This window comes from Mixophyes fleayi, chromosome 4, assembly GCF_038048845.1.
Source record: "Mixophyes fleayi isolate aMixFle1 chromosome 4, aMixFle1.hap1, whole genome shotgun sequence".
NCBI classification, from domain to species: domain Eukaryota; kingdom Metazoa; phylum Chordata; class Amphibia; order Anura; family Limnodynastidae; genus Mixophyes; species Mixophyes fleayi.
This window is the reverse complement of record NC_134405.1, coordinates 104,775,058-104,795,503: the sequence shown is the minus strand read 5'-3', so window position 1 is coordinate 104,795,503 and position 20,446 is coordinate 104,775,058. Positions and strand designations below refer to the sequence as shown.

Below are 20,446 nucleotides of genomic sequence, written 5' to 3'. Positions count from 1 at the left end.
TCGAGTCAGAGCGGCGCTACGGAGGAGAGGAGAAGGGGGCTATACCAGGATCCCCCCTCGTAAATAGGAGGGGGCATCGGGTGTCATCCGCTGCAGAGACCTCCGCTCTGTAGGTCTCCACTACTCTGCCACATAACCAGTTTATATTTTTGATACGGACCACAGAAACAGCCTTACTGAAGGGGGGGAGCGAAGACATATAGCTCCCCCCTCCTTCCAGAGAGAGAGATGGTTTGTCCCAGTCTTCTGGCGCCATGGAGAAGCCCGGGAAGAGAGAACAGATCTGAGGGAGCAGGCACCAGGATACTGCTGTTGGACTTCTCCCCTGTTTGGCCCATGGGCTGAGTATCTGATTTACTTAAACACATACTTTGTATTGCTGTGTACAATTGGGGCTAGTAGGGGTTATATCATAGTTCTCCTACTTGCTTAACTATTATTTGTGTTTAAGATAATTTCAAGTACAACTTTTATATCTACATTAGTTGATTACTTGTTGTTACACTATTCTCTCCACACATTTATACCTCTCTACTCAACTAAATTTAACAATTTAAGTCTGTGTGTTTGGTGTTCCTTCCTTTATTAAGAAATGACAGATAAGGAAAGGGCCCTATTGCAAAATATTTTACATGTTCTAAATGTAGTGTAAAATTACCTTGTGGGCAGAAGGACCCGTTGGCGCTCTGCTTTGTCTGCGAAGCAGGGGTCGCCCCTGTGCAAACCCAGCATATTTCAGCCCCACTGACGGAGGAACCGGCCTGGGTCACCTCACTGACAGTCGGTTTCCTCTTTAGCACAGATGGTTTTTCAATCCAATCAATTGCTATCTACTGTGGCAACTTCGGTGGCTAATAATACTAGTACGCAGTTGGGCCTCCCTGTTACCACAGGTTATATTGGAACGTCTATACCAGGACCTTCCTCTCTACATACCAACCATGCCCCTGTTCCCACAGAACCAGCATGGTCTGCAGCATTTATAAAGGGTTTGGATAAACTAAACCAGTTACTTGAATCCCCAAATATTCCGCCTGCTAAAAGGAGGCCTAGATCTGATAATCCCCTTATGGTCCTTTCAGATTCTGAAGAGTTTTCAGAGGAAGAGGGGGAAATTAATTCTGATCCTGACCAGGTTCAAACTTTGGGACAGGAAGAAAGCTCTAATAGCCAATTTATTAACGATTTGATTTTAGCAGTAAGACAGGCGTTGGACCTCCCAGAACCGGAGGATCCTATTCCTAGAGACAGAAGTCTCTTTAAGAAGGCCAAAAGAAAGTCTATTCGTTTTCCCCTTTCAGTAGAGCTTAAGGATATTGCAGAAGGAGCCTGGAAACAGCCTGATAAAAGGTTCTCTGTTCCCAAAAGGTTCTCTTCCTTGTATCCATTGCAGGAGGAAGATGTGGTTCACAGGGAGAGTATTCCAAAAGTGGATATTCCAATAGCCCGATTGGCCAAACACACTTTACTCCCAGCTCCTGGTTCTGCATCTCTGCAGGACGACAGTGACCGCAGAGTGGAATCCCAGCTGAAATCTATATTTGCGGCTGCGGGTTCTTACTTTAGGCCCACATTTGCTTTAGCTTGGGTTGCTAGAGCTATGGAAGCATGGGCAGACCAGCTGGCAGAGGCCTTACAGGACTCTGATTACTTCCCCTGGCTTTGCATTTGAAGGAGGCATCGGGGTACCTTTTATGAGGCGGCCCAGAACACAGCGGCTGTATCCTCTTCTATTCAGGCTGCATCTATCTCAGCCAGAAGAACATTATGGCTGAAATACTGGGAAGGAGATGCGGAATCAAAAAAGTCAGTGGAAACCATTCCTTTTTCTGCAGCAGGTTTGTTCGGCCCGGAATTGGATACCCTGATCTCACAGGCAACGGGGGGCAAAAGCACTTCCTTGCCAGTATTCCCTAGCAGGAGCCGAAATCCTCCTTTCGTCAGCCCTTTCGGGGGACCTCCTTGCCTAGAGGACAGTCCTTTAGAGGCAGACAGCCCAATTCTCGAGGCTCCTCTGCCAGGAGGAGATCCTCGTTTGCAGCTAGGCGCCAGGCCTCCAAGACTCAGGAGAAGCCTGCGTCCTGACGACCACTCTGTTCTCCTGGAAGGGGCGCCAGTGGGGGAACGTCTGTCTTTGTTTCTAGAACAATGGGCAGCGTCCTCCCAAGATCCTTGGATTCGGGGCATTATATCAGAGGGTTACAGGATAGACCTGCTGGGCCCGGTTCCACATCGCTTCTTCATGACTCCGCTCAACCCGAGATCCATCAAGAAGGCAGGCGATACAGGTTTGTGTCGCCTCTTCTTTCTCAGAGTTATCTGCAGGGTCCCAGATTTCCAGAAGGGACAGGGGTTTTATTCAAACCTGTTTCTGGTCAAGAAGCCGGACGGACGGCTCCTTTCGTCCCATCCTAAACCTAAAGGGCCTCAATGTGCACTTACGGGTGGACAAATTTCGGATGGAATCCCTAAGGTCGGTGATAAACGGCTTAGAGAAGGATCAGTTTATGGCGTCCATAGACATAAAAGACGCATACCTTCACATTCCCATTTGGATCCACCATCAGTCCCTCCTAAGATTCTCGGTGGGATCCTTCCACTATCAGTTTCGGGCCCTCCCCTTCGGCCTCTCAACAGCGCCGAGGGTTTTCACGAAGATCATGTCAGTAATGGCAGCATGTCTTCACCTTCAGGTAGTTCAGGTCGTGCCTTATTTGGACGACCTGCTTATCAAATCCTTCACGGAGAATTGCTTACGTCATCACTTATCCTTCACCTTGGCGGTTCTCGAGGGCCATGGATGGCTATTAAATTTAAAGAAATCCCAGTTGGTTCCGTGTCAACGCATGGTTTTCCTAGGGCTCATTATGGACACCAGCCAGCAGAGGGTATTCCTTCCTGTCGAGAAGGTCAGTTCTATTCAGAGCATAACAACTCAGGTCTTGTCTTCTCCCAGCCCCTCAATGCACTTGTGCATGCGGCTGCTGGGAAAGATGGTGGCCTCCTTCGAGACTATCCCCTTTGGTCGAGCCCATTCTCGATGTTTTCAGTGGGATCTGTGGACGAAATGGTCAGGATCCCACCTACGCTTGGACCTTCAGAGGATCTCTCCATCTCAGAGGGCGCGAGAATCGCTTCAGTGGTGGCTGATTCAGGATCACATGACAGTGGGCAGGTCCTTCGCTCCATGGTCATGGATCATAGCCACGACAGACGCCAGCCTGAAAGGTTGGGGGGCGGTAATCCTGCACCTCCAGCTCCAGGGGCTTTGGTCGGTTCAGGAATCAGCCCTGTCAATAAACGTGCTAGAGTTGAAGGCTATTCTTTTGGGCTTCCGGGGGGCCCAGTCTCTCCTCCAGGGCCACCCTGTCAGAGTTCAGTCCGACAATGCCACGGCCGTGGCATATGTCAACAGACAGGGAGGAACCAGGAGTGCAGCTGCAATGAATATTGCAGCTCAAATTCTGGTTTGGGCAGAACAGCATGTTCCAGCAATATCGGCAGTATACATTTCAGTAATAAGAAATTGGGAGGCCGACTACCTAAGTCGAAACCAGATGATGCCGGGGGAGTGGTCACTCCATCCGGAAGTTTTCCAGTCTCTGGTTCAGAGGTGAGGTCTTCCGGACATAGATCTCATGGTCTCCAGACACACAACAGAAAGGTTCAGAGGTTTTGCACAAGGGCAAGAGACCCCTTAGCGGTGGCAGTGGATGTTAGGACAATGTCATGGGAGTTCAGGTTGGGATACCCGTTTCCTCCGATCCCCATGCTTCCTCGCGTACTCAGACGAGTAAGGCAGGGCGGTCTGCCAGTAATTCTAATAGCTCCCTCATGGCCGCGCTGAGTCTGGTACACGGACATAATCTCTATGGCGGAAGAACAGGGTTTCCGTCTTCCGTCTCGAGACGACCTTGTTCTGCAGGGTCCCTTCCGTCACCAGAATTTACCTCAGCTCACTTTAACGGCATGGCTGTTGAAGCCAGCCTCTGGAGGGCTAGAGGTTTTTCCTCCAGCGTAGTGAACACTATGATGCGAGCCAGAAAGCCAGTTTCAGCTCGCATCTATCACCGGATTTGGAGAGCCTACATCAGATGGTGTGAAAATAGGACATGTCACTCGTCCTCCTTTCGTCTCCCTCCCTTGTTGGCTTTCCTTCAGGATGGACTGGAAGCAGGGCTTCGGTTAGGTTCTCTAAAGGTCCAGGTATCGGCTCTTTCAATATTTTTTCACCTGAAATTAGCGGATTTACCAGATGTTAGGACTTTCCTCCAGGGAGTCTTGCATATTCAGCCTCCCTATGTTCCGCCTACAGCACCATGGGATCTCACCCTGGTACTGGATATGCTTAAAGGGCCTCCTTTTGAGCCATTGCTTCTGGCAGATTTGAATTGGTTGACCTGGAGGGTCCTCTTTCTTTTGGCTATTGCATCTGCACATAGAGTTTAGGAGCTCTGTCTTGTCGGGAACCATATCTGGTTTTCCACGAGGACAGAGCGGTGTTAAGAACCCTCCCTCCCTTTGTTCCAAAGGTAGTTTCGGCCTTTCATCTGAACCAGGAAATCGTAGTTCCGGTCTTCTCATCTACCTCTAATTCGGATCGACAGTCTATGGAAAAGTTAGATGGGGTTAGGGCTCTCCGCATTTATGTCAAAAGAACTTCTCAGATTAGACGTACTGATTCCCTGTTTGTTCTTTATGATGCTAATAAGAGAGGCTGGCCAGCCTCAAAACAGTCCATTGCAAGATGGATTACGGCAACCATCAAGCAAGCTTACATAAAGGCTAACCGTCCTGTGCCGGAGAGACTTACGGCCCATTCCACCAGATCGGTAGGGGCGTCGTGGGCAGAGAGAAATGGGGCTTCTGCAGACCAGCTTTGTAGGGCAGCCACCTGGTCCTCTGTCCACACCTTTACAAAATTTTACCAGTTTAATGTTTTTGCATCCGCAGATGCAAATTTCGCTCGTAGTGCTTTACGAGCGGTGCTTTCGGAGTAGTCCCACCTTTAGGGAGCTGCTTTAGAACGTCCCCATGGTAAGCAGTGTCCCCCAGACTGAATGAAAGAGAAAAGAGGATTTATGTACTTACGTTAAATCCGTTTCTCTGATTCCGTCTGGGGGACACTGCGATCCTTCCCTTCTGCTTTTCTTCTGTGTGCTCTTGTTTGACTGGCCTTTTCTCCTTGGACTTTTTAATTAACTGAGCAAGAGGGGGCAGGGGGATTGTAGAGGGGAGGGGTCTGTCGGCAGTACTAAAAGTTAACTAGTTAGGTGCCAACTCCCCAAGCTCCCTCCACAACCCATGGTAAGCAGTGTCCCCCAGACGGAATCAGAGAAACGGATTTAACGTAAGTACATAAATCCTCTTTTTTTAATATGGTATCTGTTAATAGCTAGCTGAACCATGTTACAGACTTTACACCCTTTAATCCAAATCAAATGCTTTCTCTATTTTCGTCTGAATCATCTTGTTCATCTCGCTCCTCCATCCCCACCTCAAGTTCATTCTCTATGTTCCCACTCTCTCCTCAGCATTGTCCACTCAATCTTCTTAGCTCTTTACAGCGCTTTCTGCTGCTGTGTACACCAAGCCTTCCTTGTGGCAGTGTTTACATAGCAGTGCTCATGATAAATTATATTATCTGACATAATATGCAGCACAGTACATTTTCGTGATTTACGCTGGGCATGACTCCCCAGGAGTTAGGCGCCATGGCCACCTCCCGCCTTGGGTTTTTGAGCCTGGCGCTAACCTAATTGTAGAATATTTATAAATGTTTCCAAAACATTTTGCATACTTGCTGCATTATTTATATTTTAATTTTAATGAGCCTGCCTTTGTTACAGTACAGAAAAGCACAAATGAGACTGTGATGGGTAGAAGAGATTTAGTGACAAGCTTGTCACTTTTATAAAAGTGTCATTACATTTTTAGAATGATTGTCAGTATATTTGTTAAAGTGCTGCTTTTTATAAATATGTTGCTGGTAACTGGTTTGGGTGCATACCTCCCCTGTCTCCTAGGTTTGTTTGACTAATTCCGAAGTAACATTTTTGTCCACACCTTCAAGCTCTCACTTTCTCCATGTATCATTTTATAAGCACTTGACTGAATAGTCAGGCTGTAGTGGTTTGAGTTAAATTTGTAATCCTTTAATGTAAAGGGAGGGTAATAAATATGGGTATTATGACAGTGTGCTTGGGGGTTTACCCACATTCTTGTGTTTCTCTTTTGGATACAAATCAACCAGAAATTGAGGATGAACTAAAAGGTTCGTACATGACGAACCGAACGGAGATTACTTTTTAAAGGGCACCAGACACCTGCACAGATTTAAGGTCTGAGCCTATACTCAACAGGAACCAGTGTCACTGAGGCCCCGCTGCTTTCTAGTGTAAAGGCTGCATTTTTAGGAATAGTAGTTGAACCCACAAAATGACTCCACTGACTGAAGGTGACATTTGCACTTTTTCCTTAATCATTTTTAATCTGTGAAAGTTACTGAACCTGTTGCCTTCCTGGATAATGCACACAACGTAGAGGTGGTTCTCGAGAAGATTTGAAGCAGGATATAGTTTGCTAATCTTTTATTCCAGTGTTTCAGTTCCTGCAAACATCCATTTTGGATATATATTCAAAATAACAGGAGACACTCAGGGTCTTAAAGTGAATACTATATTGTACCCAAAGAGGAAATCCAACTTTTCATAATGTTTTGTAAACTCATCAGGGATATGAAGAGAAAAGTTGTTTTTACCTGGTCTTGTATCAGGAGCACTAGACCACCACAAGTTAGAGGAACTAGGCAGGGGGCGTGGATTAAGCTTCACTTCCTGCATAGGTAACCCAGACGCGTTCTATGCAACCTGCTGGCGTCCTCCGGTATGGGAGTGGTATGTGTATACAGAAGAACAAACATTACGTTCGACTAAGCACGCCAAGCTATATAAACAGTGATACTGTAATGGAAAACAGACCAAGCTGGGGTAACTTACACATCTGGTCTAGCTTGAAAATACAAATGCTGGAGCTGATGGATACCCCAGACTGCTTTTTTGAATGACTATCTTTCTCCCTCTTCTGAAACCTACCATAAGGGTCTTATGTTAAAACCATGGAAGATCTTTATTTGTGCTAGCTAAAGGCCACAGGGCTCTAGTTACTTTCTGTATAACTGGACTTTCTGTAGTATAGTTACTGGTTCAGGATATTCTGTTTCGCTCTTTATCTTGTTTCTTTCCAAACAATAACCTATTTCCTGGAATGTTCATAACCCTGGACTATTGTTCCTGGAGTTGTTTCATAGGGTACCCCATAGAAAGTTATTTTATAACTATGATGTCCAGCTGTTCAATTTTTATCACTGTGATGTGTGCCACCCTAAGCATCTGGCAATATGGGAGGCCTCCTTTGAGGGCTGCTGGATCTTAAAGGCGTGTTTCTGTTCATGGGTGTCCAGAACACCAAAATGCTGATGAAATTCCTTTGTTTAATAGTCAATTTCCAGAAAGCTATATTTATATAAAATTGAATGCAGTAATGGACTGGTTAATGTCTTCCACAAGTTTGACAAGTATCCTTGTTGCTCGTCCAAAGAATGACTATGTCGTCTATGTATCTGATACATAAAAGTATTCATAAGTTTTGGGTTTATTGGAAAAAAAAACTTTCTTTTTTTTGCTTGCTTGTTGAACACTTAACACACTCATATATGAAGGGGCCACATTGGGAATCATCATCAACATTTATATAGCGCCAGCAAATTCAGTAGCGCTTTTACAATTGGGAGCAAACATTAATAAGACATTACTGGGTAATACATACATACAGAGATCTAAGAGAACCCTGCTCGCAAGCTTACAATCTATAGGATGGAAACATATGTGGAAAGTTTCAATATCATTTGAGTTTCTGGTGGGTCAGTGTAGGTTCTCATTTATCTATTTATTGCAGCAGTTTCATTGTTAGATACTCTGAATTGAAGTCTTTAAGTGTTGATAAATGTCTCTTTAAGGTCACCGAGACAGTATTATGCTACAGAAACAAATTCAGAAACCTGAAAACCAAAGTAAGGCGGAAATAAATCCAGCTAACGTGGTAAGCCATTAACATTGTAATGTGATCCATGTAAGTCTTTATAGTTAAAGTAAACCTATGCTTGATGGAATTGTGCAAAATTTTCCGTAGGTTGACACCTGCCTTCCTACCAGCATGAAACAAGTGAGGTCCTGTGCTGGATTTATGGAGCTGACTAAACTCTCCCAGTCCTTGCGCTTAGATCAGTGTAAGTCATACGCAGTGTGTTGTAGCCATAATATTACATAGTCCCATCCAATCGCATGTATGGTGGTCTTTTGATTATTGAATATACACAACTGGCTTCATAGGCAACATGTTGACAATACTAAGGTGTCGGGCAAGTGAGATTTTGCTAGAGACAAATAGGCAAACACAGATTTCTAGCGAGGGAGAGGAAGAGAACATGACAGGTTTTAGCTTTGCTGTTTGGCAGATTGTTTACCTCCTTCCCACTGATTTTTCCGTCATCCACCCTCCTCATCCTTAATTGTAATTTGGATATGACATTAACTCTTAAAATCGTGTTCCTTGTATTCAAACTTTATTGGGTAAAGTGCCTCTACATGGCGGCTGTCTGTTGGTGAGGTCAGTTACGTGCTTTCTACTATCATTAAGGTGCATGGCCAGGGCGCGGTGACGCAGGATTTGGTATTGCTACCTCACAGCGCTTGGTCATAGCTTTGATTTTGTGCAGGGGAGTGCATACAAACGCCATACACATGTTTACATTGGTTTCCTCCAGGTTTTTCCCAAAGTCAAAACGTATAATTGTAAAGTCTACCTTTAGCTTGTGACAACAATTTAGACTGTAAGCACCAATGGTGCAAGGATTGATGTGAATGATTTAATCTTTGAAAATACCTGCGTAGTAATGTGGCACTATACAAATGATAAATAAGCACAATGTTTGTTTTATATAGACAATTTAGTTAGTGTATATAGGAAAAGGTTGTTACCTAGAAGAACACAGGCAGACATTGCATATGTGCTTTCTATTGTGTCTGGGAATCCTTGCTGTGTGGGAAACATACGTTTACTTAGGAATCTTTTGGAACAATTAAATGGGCAGATCTAGTACAAATCCTGTCCTGTCTATACCTCTGTATATACAGTGGGTTAACACAAGTTTTTTTTGTTTTCCTTTTAGTGCATAGCAGCAGCCGGAGGGCCTCTCTGACTGAGGAGACTAATGTAGATGACTCCAAAGAAGCTTTTCTAGCGGTTTGTACTTTTTTTTTTACTTTTGCTGCAATATTGAAATATACAGAAATATGTTCATATGTACTCCCAATATCCTTGGTGTGTTTTATACTATTAAAGGAATATCATTGAAAGTAAATCTAAACGGTGTCTAGAAAATGTCCCAGTTTTGCTAAACATGTGATTGCCTTAGTCCCTGCAACATCTTGCTGTGTAATCATGATATGCTGCCTCTTTTGTACATACGAGTGCCGTTTTGCAGAAAAGTACTGAATCTAAAGACTGGTAGCCCATGGCCATAAACTTGCAATATTACAGTAACTACATAGTCTTTGAATCTGCTATAAATTGAGATCTCTGCACAGTGTAATCTGCATATATTTTTCCACAGGATTGGTTACAGGCTCATTCCTCTTCTGGCAAACCAAAGTAAGGCTTGTACCCAAACTTACTGAAATCCTACCTATTGTGATCAGGCATTGCATCATCTAGTTGATCATTTACCTTGTCACAGTTGTTGAAACTTAGCCAAGGATCCTGTGCTTTCTATTTTCATTTATTTGTTTTTCACCAGTAAGAACTTGTATAATGTCCAATTCCTATACCTTTTTTATTTAATTCAGTTCAGTTGTGTTGCCTAACTGAAATATGGTGCATTTTTCTATGAACTGTGGCTATCTTTGTCATATTGATGTCCTTCATTACTAATGGAGCCCCAGACATAACGAATGCCATGAAGGAAAAGATGCCTTTTTTTAATTTTTTTATTTTGTTGCTCACAGTATAGATGAGAGCAATGCGTTTTAGGAACTTCAGCCTTTAACTGTCCTACACTGGGGAGTGAAGGTGGACCAGAACTTTATTTTTAGGATTGTTCACTGAACTGTGTGAAACACTTCCTGTTAAGAAGAACAGTAATGGCGGTGTTTATAAAGCATGTACATGGTGGTCAGCACGCTTTCCATCTGGAAACAGCATATGTATTTGCCTATATAAAGCAGGGGCGGATCCAGAAGTTAATTTTAGGGGGGGCGATTTAGCCCCGCCCCCTTTTTGACACCTAAGGCTGCTGACTGCTGCACACTGTGCAGATCCGTTCAGCAGAGAGAGTTAGGGAGAGAGTCCTGCCCGGCTGCTCTGATTGTGTCAATCAGAGCAGTTGGGCATGACTCTCTCCCTAACTCTCTCTGCTGAACGGATCTGCACATAGCGTGCAGCCGCCGGCAGCAAGCCCCTGCTAGGGGGATCCGCCACTGATATAAAGAGCCCAATGTATTGTACTTTAGCCAGGCTTTTTGAGACTTTGTTTTTGCAGAAATACAAATCCACCTTAATTGCTCAGATTTAATTTGACAGTTTTGCCACATTTAAAAAGAATCTGTGTCACTATTGAACACCTTTTCTTGCTTAGTCAAGGTTTTGTTACCCTTTGCTTTACATGGGAACTGAAATAGTTGAATGGAAATAAGAAATAATTGAAGTCAATGGAGAAACTATCAGATGTTTGTTTTCATTTATTTTATTTGTTTACATTCATTCTTAACTGTTTTTTTAAATAGTTCCTTCTTTTGGCCACTCTTTAACTTTTTCAATTTGAAAGGTGCACTAAATCCCTCAGTGCAATAAATAAAACTGTACAGTGTGACCCACCCTGCCACTTCTGGGGGTACAGGCTCTAATTGGGTCACAACTAGGGGGGTTGGGAAGAAAAGGATGGGACTGGGTAGCCTTTAGTAGGAGATAGGGTGCCATTTGTGCCCTGCACTAATAGAGGTTTGCAGTCCTGTGCTCACCTAGCATCTAACAGGAAGAGCACATGCTGCTGGTTTCAACCTTTTAGTCATAATCCTCACTGGTATTGTTTATAGAAGTAGCGGGAAGGGTCTTAAGCAGTTTTTAATGATGACCCTATGTTTTTACACCCCCACCCCTCCCCAACCCAAACTGCCCATTCCCTGGCAAAAAATTCAGGTTGTTTGCATCTGGCTGGTGTTCTGCATAATATTTGCTGAATTATTTTAGCCCTGGCCAGGTTTAATCATTCCACACCATTTTCTATTTTGCAAGGATTTTCCCGTGGTTTATCTACTTATCTTATACAGCAATATGATTTTAACAATTTCAGAGTTTTTTTTGTCTTTTTAATAGGTAGGAAGTTTTTACCATGGTAAGAACTATATTGGATTAGAGAATGCAAATACCACTTTATCATTTTTATTTTTTTTTAAATGCCCTTCGTTTGAGTTTTGAGTCCTTCCTCTGAGGTTATATCCTCTGCAACACACTAGAGAGCTTTAGTTTCTTAGCTTGTAAATGAATGTGCTTATAAGAAAATGTAAAGTATGAGATACATAATTGTAAAAGTCTCTGAAAACCATTTTAATTTTGAAGCAACTTAATTTTTTAATGGTGCCTTTCTCTTTATAGGTCTACAGCAGAGGAGGATGCTTTGAATGGTAAGTGTTGCTCTAGGAAAGTTAAATGAATCTTAACCATTTTAATTCCAAATGACAGAATTGTATTGGCTTGTTTCATGATTTATTTATTTTTTTGCATATAGGTATTGGCTCACCTTTCAAGCCAATAGTGGACATCAATTATTGCTATTCAGGTTCGTTCTTAGATGGTGTATAATTGCATTATTCTGATTGTTTTCGGGTTTAACTGTTAACAATTCTTTCTTTTTAGCTGTTGAAAGAAACAATCTGATGCGATTGTCCCAGAGTATTCCTTTCACACCCGTGCCTCCGAAAGGTGAGATGTCCTCATGTCTTTGTCACTGTTAAACACATTATGGTACATATCTTTTAAAAACTTACTCTTAAAGGAATGAAAAGTAGTTTTTCCACTGCTTTCCATGCTGGAGATGTGTGGTGTTTGGTGCAGTTTGTACTGCTACATAGCCACCTTGTAGAACAATGCTATTACTGTACCATATAGCAGGGGCAAAAGTCCTGACCCCCCCCCCCCCCCCCACTTTAAAGAAAAAAAGAGAGAGAGGGCCGCATGCGCAGCAGCTCCATTTCGGTGATTCTGAATTGTACAGCAGCCGCGGCACTGTCAATGAAGCGGCAGTGCTGTATTGTAGTACAATAGAGCATCGCCGCGGACGCTTCTTTGACAGCGCCACGGCTGCTGTACAGTACCGTTCGTTCGAGGAGGGGAGAACCAGAAATCCCCCTGCGTGCGCCCCTGTATAGAAAGGGAAACGCATTTAATTGCCTTAATGTGCTGACCAAACAATTATCTTTTATCCTTTTAGAAAGCAAATACAATTGTTGACATTGCACAGAGCTGGACCTTGTACACCATGCTTTATAGTTTTCTCTTCGCTTTGCAAGTAGATATAAAACCCAGATTAGTGCTTTATTGCTGTTTTCCTGATATGTGCCTTGTACGGTTACTGGACATCAGTCCCAGGTTTGTGGAAAGGCAAAAGGCCCGGAGGTGGCCACTCCAAACTTTATTTTGTATAATATCCTACATATTGTATGGACTACATATGGTGTTTCAGCTAATCTATTTCATTTTATATCCGTCAAATAGTATGTTCTGTGATTTGGGACCAGGGAGGATTTATGATGTTTGGCGGGAGAAAATGTAACTCTAACCATCCAATCAGGGGTCGGCTATCATTTGCTGTGTATTGTCTTCATTGAGGGCACATTTACATGTATTACATTCGAACATGAGCTGCCTCAGGATATTTATCGGTCTTTATTTATATATGTTCAAGGAGAGCTGGTCACTGTGTATCGCCTGGACGAGAGTTCCCCCCACATCCTAAATAACAGCATGTCCTCCTGGTCACAGAGGGGGCTTAGTGCCAAGATTGAATTTCTGAGTAAGGAAGAGATGGGAGGTGGATTGAGACGTGCTGTGAAAGTGGCATGTACCTGGTCTGAAAATGACATCCTCAAGGCTGGGCACCTCTATATCATCAAGTCCTTCCTTCCAGAGGTGGTGAACACCTGGTCAGGGGTATACAAGGAAGACACGGTTCTCCATCTCTGCCTCAAAGTAAGGGTTTTATGTGTCTGCGTGTCGCACATGGTGAAAATGAGAATTGCCTTAATAAAAAACCTACATTTTAAAACATTTTAGACCCATTTTTCATGATTTAAGTAGCCAGGAAAACAATTTGACGCTGTATTGCTGAGTTATTATTTTAATATATAATTTGTCTTCTGTGAACCAGTAATAGCTGAAGGTTCTAATCTTTATATGGTTTATATACCCCCTGTTTGTTTTTGTTTTTATCCAGATTGCCCCACCCCTTTTTGGTTCAGCAATGATAGTGACTTGGCTCCTAGCTTTTGGAGTTGGCTCACATTTTAAGGCCTGAGCAAAGACGGTGACTGTTTCACACCTCTTGTTTTCTTATATAGAAGCACAGCCCTGCTACAGTGCTCCTTGCCTCCTTTATGTGCACAACCCACCCAAAGATGGCATTTGGGAGGAATGTGTAACACCATACATGCAGCAGCTGCAATAGGGGGGCATATGGAGAAGTTCTGAGTGAGTTGGTGATAATGGTCTGGCTAGGCTCGTGGTGTTGCTCTGTATCAGTAAACATGTAGAGCTGTACCGCCTGGACAGTGGAGAGGTGGTCAGTATTGTATGGGGCCCTAACTAAGATACGACTTGTGCAGTGCTGATATAGAAGGTAATGGGGAGAGGTGCAAGACAAAGCTGACCGTTGGTGATCTGTCATTATTTGGTTAGGAAATTATGTTTGGATCCGGACATAGCTACACACACATGTATATATGTATGTGGTGTATATTTCATTGCTAGTGTTCTGACTTTAGACTTGTAGTTTGAAACTATATCTAGTAAGAGTTTATATAAGCAACAATATACAGATTATCCATAGAACCAAGGAAGGAATAAATATACCTCATTAACAGGTGATGTTTATAAAGGGGAAACAGATGGGGGGGGAGCTTGTATTTCTGTGGTTAATGCACTAGCTGTGCCTGGTGTAGGACATTGCTGATTCATTGTCTTTGATTTTAGGAAATACAACAGCAGAGGGCAGCACAGAAAATGACATTTGCTTTTAATGCAATGAAGCCAAAATCCATCCCATACTCTCCAAGGTAAAAAAAAATTATGGTTTAATGTATTGCTATTCATGTTTTTGGAAAACTAAGTTTTTTTTTTTTTTCTGAAGTGTACATAAGAGTGGGCATGTTGTGTTTAGAGTAACTGTCCAGCAGGTATAGGCCTCCAGATGATTGGACACACTTCCTTCAGGCATGATACAAAGAAGTACACTTTCCTTAAAACTGTGATTGTATGACAGAAGATGTAAAGTACTGCAGAGGAAGTGTGCGCCAAATAATTACATACCAGTGAGATAGGAATTGTTGCAGGAAACTGTGCACGCAGCTGTGGAGGTTATTTCATTTATTTTATAATCCTATGTTTTGTTTTTTGGAATTTCTTTGTTTTTTGTTTTTTCTTTGCAATTAGGGTTAATGACAAAGTATATTTCACTTTTATCCTTGAAGAGGTTTTCCTTTTTAGATCAACCGCCACCCCCTCATCCTTATTTAGCAAATGTAGCCTTAACCTGGGGGTTCCCCCCTTTCAATTCCTATTGAGAGCCACTGGACTTTGCGGTCTCTTACAGTGAAGACTTCTGCAGTGGAAGTCCCAGCACACAATTCCAAGGGTGGTCATGTGACTTGTCTTCTGTCCTATCGCCTTCTGCCCTCCCCCAGTATTTATTGGACCACCACAATTGTAGCACACGTGCGGATGCTAAAGGGGGGGTGCCCCTGGATGTGTATGCCCCTTGGTTTACCTGATCACTTCACATACAGCTACACTGGTACCTATGACTTGTGGTAAAAATGTGTATTAGTGAGTTAATTTTACATGACTAGAACCTCTGAATTTGTCACATCTGTCATTTCACTGCCTGATGTCAGTCTATACTGTGCAGAGGATACATACCAGAAAACTGAAAATACGTTTTTCTGAAACAAATGGTAAGCAATTATATAGGGCTGTTATGTCTTATCGAATCAAATTGTAAATATGGGGCAACATGTGAGTCTTTTAGTCCTTTGGAAATCTGTGTGTCATTTATGGTTCCTTTCTATAATTGAATTAGGCAGCAGTTATAATGATCTGCTCCTTATTAGTTATATATACATGTGGATTTTGTGTTGCAGGTTCTTGGAAGTGTTCCTTTTATATTGTCATTCGGCAGGCCAATGGTTTGCTATTGAAGAATGTATGAATGGAGAGTTTCGTAAATACAACAACAACAATGGAGATGAGAGCATCGCAACCAATATGTTGGAAGAAACCATGTTGGCTTTTAGTCACTGGACCTTCGAATATACAAGAGGGGAACTTCTAGTTTTGGATTTACAAGGTGAGACCCCTTTACTGCATATCCGTAATCGCATGTTGTAAACTTAGAAAAACACTGTTGCTGCCATCTGACAAAACTGTGAATTACTGTCTTTTCATGGAACATCTGTACCATTGAACTAAGCCATGCAGTCCATAAGGGAAAGTCAGTTACACTCTTTCAGTCAAACAGCAGCAAAATTATTTCTAAGTGTTCAAGTTGTTTCATGATGAAATTCTGTAATGAATATCAGGAGCTGTTACCTATTAAGATGCAGTATGCAGCAACATTTGTGAAGTTGCCCTTTAAATATACAGAGTGTTTGCATGTATCTTTCTTTTGGTATGCAGGATTGAGAATATCTGTTTTACAAGCAGCTTCATTTCTAATTTTATGTTTTAGCAATTTTATATTTTGGAACAAATATTTGTTTCCTTGTGTGTGTTTTCCCCCAATTTTAACTTTTTTTATGATGAAGTTTAGGTGTCTAAAATATATATGTTCTATTTAAAGGTGTTGGAGAAAATCTAACTGATCCCTCAGTTATCAAGTCTGGACAAAAAAGGCAAGTTACATTGATTTTAGCAATATATTGAAACAATTCTCAAATGTAATGTTGCTGCTAAATTACATAATCTATAATATAATTGTCTAGTGGCGTGTGTTAGTCTGTCTGTGTGTGTGTGGAAAAAATAAAACCAAGCTGCAGCACCACCTGCTGGGCGGAGTTATACACTGACCTACTAAATTCTTAGTGTGTGTGGGGGAAAAAATTCAGAAAGGGCTGAAATTTGGTATACTAAGATGTTTTTAATTTGTTAATTTAATTTGTTAATAAAGATTTAAAAAATATATATATATTTCTTGAAGGAGAAGTGACAGTTGGGAGTGGTTGGTGGTTGCCGGGGGTGACAGTGGGGAGTGGTTGCCGGGGGTGACAGTGGGGAGTGGTTGCCGGGGGTGACAGAGTGAGAGGAGTGTGATACTCAGGACCGCTGAGAGAGATCCCTGTGTCTGGATAGACATCTGGATAGATGTGGCGATGAAAATGAAGGATGAGGTGATGGAGAAGAATGATGAGGTGGTGACATGTGGACAAAACCACGTTAAAAAAGGGCGCTTACGTCCCCCTGAGGAGGCCTGGTCTATGGCCCAAATGCATGACAAGAACCTTTTTAACACCTTAAGTAGCTTGATTTGACTAGAATGCATGAGTATCATGCATGGGTTAACTTGTTAGAAATATATTTTAAATGAGTATTTACAATACAGGTTGTGGCATATACCAGTCCGTGTTACAAGCATTCAGTACTAATTTTAGTCTTTTGTATGTCTTTTTGTAGATCGTCTGATATGGTATTCGGACCAGCGAACCTGGGAGATGATGCTATTAAAAATTTTCGTGCTAAGCACCATTGTAATTCATGCTGTAGAAAGCTTAAGCTCCCAGGTAAAATACATATATTAATTATTACTATTTCTCTTGCCTCTTTTAATTGTACCTTGTAAACAGCCAGTGTTGTATCTATGTGTGTGTGTATGTGTATGTAGACTGCTCTGTTTTGCCTAAACGTCAGTGACCAAGACAGAGAATTTTCCATAAGCAGCCGTGTCTAAGGTAATGTCCGTATTGAACGCGAAAGTAAAAACATGCACAAAAGGCAACAGTGTGAATGTGCTTTTCAAGGGTTGGCAGACTACTCTTATTTCCACCTTATTGTGTACATACCAGTATCTATGCTGATAATTTGATTACAATGAAAATGCAATTTATCAGTCTATAAACACTTAAATTATAAACCACTATCAAAATGCTGGCTGAATAGAGAACTTAAGCGCTCTGTGCTATTTCACAATGCAATAGTGGCTCAAAGTTTTCTGTGCAAAAATAATGCAGCATTAATAAGCTCAGTATCACTCCCATAGGGACCCAAGGCAGTAATTATTTCCCCCCTCATATGTCCCATGAGTGTTTTAGCTCTTACGACTACTGCATTTTTAGCTGGCAAGTTGCAGCGTTCAGTCAATGCCATGTGACACTTCTCCTATTGATCATAAAATTGTATGGAAATATGTATAGATAAGACAGTGTTTTGTAACCACAAATGTTCACTTTATTCTCCCTCCCCCTTTTTATTCTTGAAAGACTTGAAGAGGAACGATTACACGCCTGACAAAGTGATATTTCCTCAGGATGAAAATACAGAAACATCAACAGATCCTGATGATTCCACCAAAGAGTCAAATTCTATTCGCGTGATGCTGTAACTTGGAAGCCAGAGGTTGTTGACAATTCTCAAACCCAGACTCTAGAAAAAAAACGAGTTGGGTATTGCACATTTGTGCGTGCTGCTAGAAGTCATGACTATCTTTTTTTTTTTTTTTTTTTTTTTTTTTTTTTTTTAATATATATATTTAGTAAAGTAAATACCTTGCCTGAAAGGTCCCACCCTTTGGCATTAGCCTGAGTGTTTGCAGCCTCTCTCTCCAGCCTTTGGTATACTACAGTTCAGGAATACCTTGATCGTCAACAACTGGAGAGATGCTGGATGCCTTCCTCCTGGCTGGCCACCCATAGGGAAATATGTCTGTGGTTACGTCACCGTACAATGTGTTCAAAGAATCTCTTGTCAACTGTATGGAACATAATGAAACAACTTGAGTTTTAATTGTGTATAGTGGCTATCTTTTTATACATTTCGATTTTATCACTTGTTTAGTAAAATCATGATCAGCAGATCATTGTAATATTGAGGAAAGGAGGAAGACTCTCCCTTCAGGTTGCCTTGTAAAGATAAGTGCTTTTTTCTTGTATATTATGTCTGCTTCTGAAGTTACATCTTCCAAAGACCTCAAACTGTACAACCTGTATATCAAATGAGAATGTACAAAATCTTATTAATTTTTAAATGTATTTAAACTTCTGTACAAAGATCTTTTATTATTATGTGGTACCTATTTTAATGAATTACTAAGTGGTTGTAAATTATGAGACATTGCAATGCAACTTGGCCAATGAATTGTAATCTAATTATTTCCAATGTTGGAGAGTTTGTCTTGAAACTCTTTATTAGAGGTACTAAATGCAGGTTTTAACGACAGAACAAATCTAAAGTTCTATACATTTTTACTCTGTAGTGTATCTTATAGATACAATACTTATCAAGGCATGAATAAATTAGCTGTTAAAATTGTTTTATGTTGCTGGGGGAAAAAAAATGAAATATACTGTATACATTTTATATATCATTTAAATCTTAATCTAAATAAATTTATTCTTCAAATATATGTGCAGGTTTTCTTGCTGTATTACTGTAACCAATCAGGGTCAACTTTTCCATTCTTTTCACTAAGCAAATATTATGGAAGTCCTTTCCTCTGAACCCTCAGAATTTATTGTGCTAAGGTGGGTCCCAGTACTTTTGTATAGCCGAAACCTTTTCAGCTTACATTTTATAATTCCTCTGGACTTGCAGGAGAGATCTAATGCAGTACTATTGTTTTTATTTCTCTTTCATCCAGTCTGGGGGACACTGCTTACCATGGGTTGTGGAGGGGAGCTTGGGGAGTTGGCACCTAACTAGTTAACTTTAGTTCTGCCTACAGACCCCTCCCCTCTACAATCCCCCCGCCTCTTCCTCCTCAGTTTTTTTTAGGTGCCCGCGGAGTTGGGCAGTGTTTTTTAGTGCTTACTGTAAATTTACAATTTTATTTTATTATTTTGAATTTTTATTCACAGATGGCAGCGCTGGAGTGTGTTCTACTATAGAGAACACACTCACAGCAGAGCAGCGCAGGCATTCCTCTGTCAGATGAGCCAGCGGCTCTCATTGACAGGGACAGAAGAAACGAGTGCCTGAATTGGGAGTGACAAGCGGTCTCACGGACCGCTGTCACTCCTGGAGCCTCCTCGATAACCGGCGCTGCCACTGCAGGCATAGAGCGCCGGTTATCGGACATTTCACATAACGGCGGCCATCTTAGATTTCGGCACAGGAGTGCTGCGGTGGCTGAAAAAGAAGGGGGCTATACCTGGATCCCCCCTCATGCATAGGAGGGGGCATCAGGTATTATCTGCTGCGGAGACCTCCCCTGGAGGTCTCCACTACTCTGCCTTTAAATGCCTCTTACTTTTTATATGGAAGAATCGCTAACAGAGGCAGCATTACTGAAGGGGGGGAGCTAAGAAATAGTTCCCCCTCCTTCCAGAGAGAGAGAGATGGTCTAACCCGGTCTTCTGGCGCCGAGGAGAAGCCCGGGAAGATAGAACTGATCTGAGGGAGCAGGCACCAGGACACTGCTGTTGGACTTCTCCCCTGTTTGGCCTATGGGCTAAGTATCAGATTTATTTAAACATATTCTGTATTGCTGTATACAAGTGAGCTAGTAGGGGTTATGCTATATTTCTCCTACTTGCTTAGGTATTATTTTGTGTTTAAAATATTACAAGTACAACTTTTATATGTAGATTAGTTGATTTACTTGTTACACTTTTCTCTCCACACATCTCTCGAGTTCTCTCGCTCTCGCTCTCTCGCTCTCGCTCTCTCGCTCTCTCGCTCTCGCTCTCTCGCTCTCTCTCTCTCTAAATTTATCAATTTAAGTCTGTGTGTTTGGTGTGCCTTCCTTTATTAAAAATGTCAGATAAGGGAAAGGGCCCTATTGCAAAATATTTTACATGTTCTAAATGTAATGTAAAATTACCTTGTGGGCAGAAGGACCCGTTGGCGCTCTGCTCTGTCTGCGAGGCAGGGGTCCCCCCTGCGCAAACCCAGCATGTTTCAGCCCCACTGA

At 42.1% G+C, this 20,446-nt stretch overlaps 1 protein-coding gene across 2 annotated transcripts in view; it reads left to right on the top strand.

The window, feature by feature from the left end:
• TRPM7 (transient receptor potential cation channel subfamily M member 7) overlaps positions 1 to 18,940 on the top strand; it is a 75,172-nt gene extending 56,232 nt beyond the window's left edge. For both annotated transcript variants that reach the window (XM_075207937.1, XM_075207938.1), the window contains 13 exons: positions 8,018 to 8,100; positions 8,191 to 8,287; positions 9,230 to 9,303; positions 9,674 to 9,711; positions 11,710 to 11,738; positions 11,843 to 11,893; positions 11,971 to 12,036; positions 13,019 to 13,302; positions 14,302 to 14,384; positions 15,468 to 15,673; positions 16,166 to 16,217; positions 16,996 to 17,102; positions 17,799 to 18,940. In XM_075207937.1, the coding sequence (XP_075064038.1) occupies positions 8,018 to 8,100; positions 8,191 to 8,287; positions 9,230 to 9,303; positions 9,674 to 9,711; positions 11,710 to 11,738; positions 11,843 to 11,893; positions 11,971 to 12,036; positions 13,019 to 13,302; positions 14,302 to 14,384; positions 15,468 to 15,673; positions 16,166 to 16,217; positions 16,996 to 17,102; positions 17,799 to 17,920 (1,292 nt within the window). In that variant the 3' untranslated portion in view covers positions 17,921 to 18,940. The remainder of the gene's footprint in view (positions 1 to 8,017; positions 8,101 to 8,190; positions 8,288 to 9,229; positions 9,304 to 9,673; positions 9,712 to 11,709; positions 11,739 to 11,842; positions 11,894 to 11,970; positions 12,037 to 13,018; positions 13,303 to 14,301; positions 14,385 to 15,467; positions 15,674 to 16,165; positions 16,218 to 16,995; positions 17,103 to 17,798) is intronic.
• The last annotated feature ends 1,506 nt before the right edge of the window (positions 18,941 to 20,446 follow it).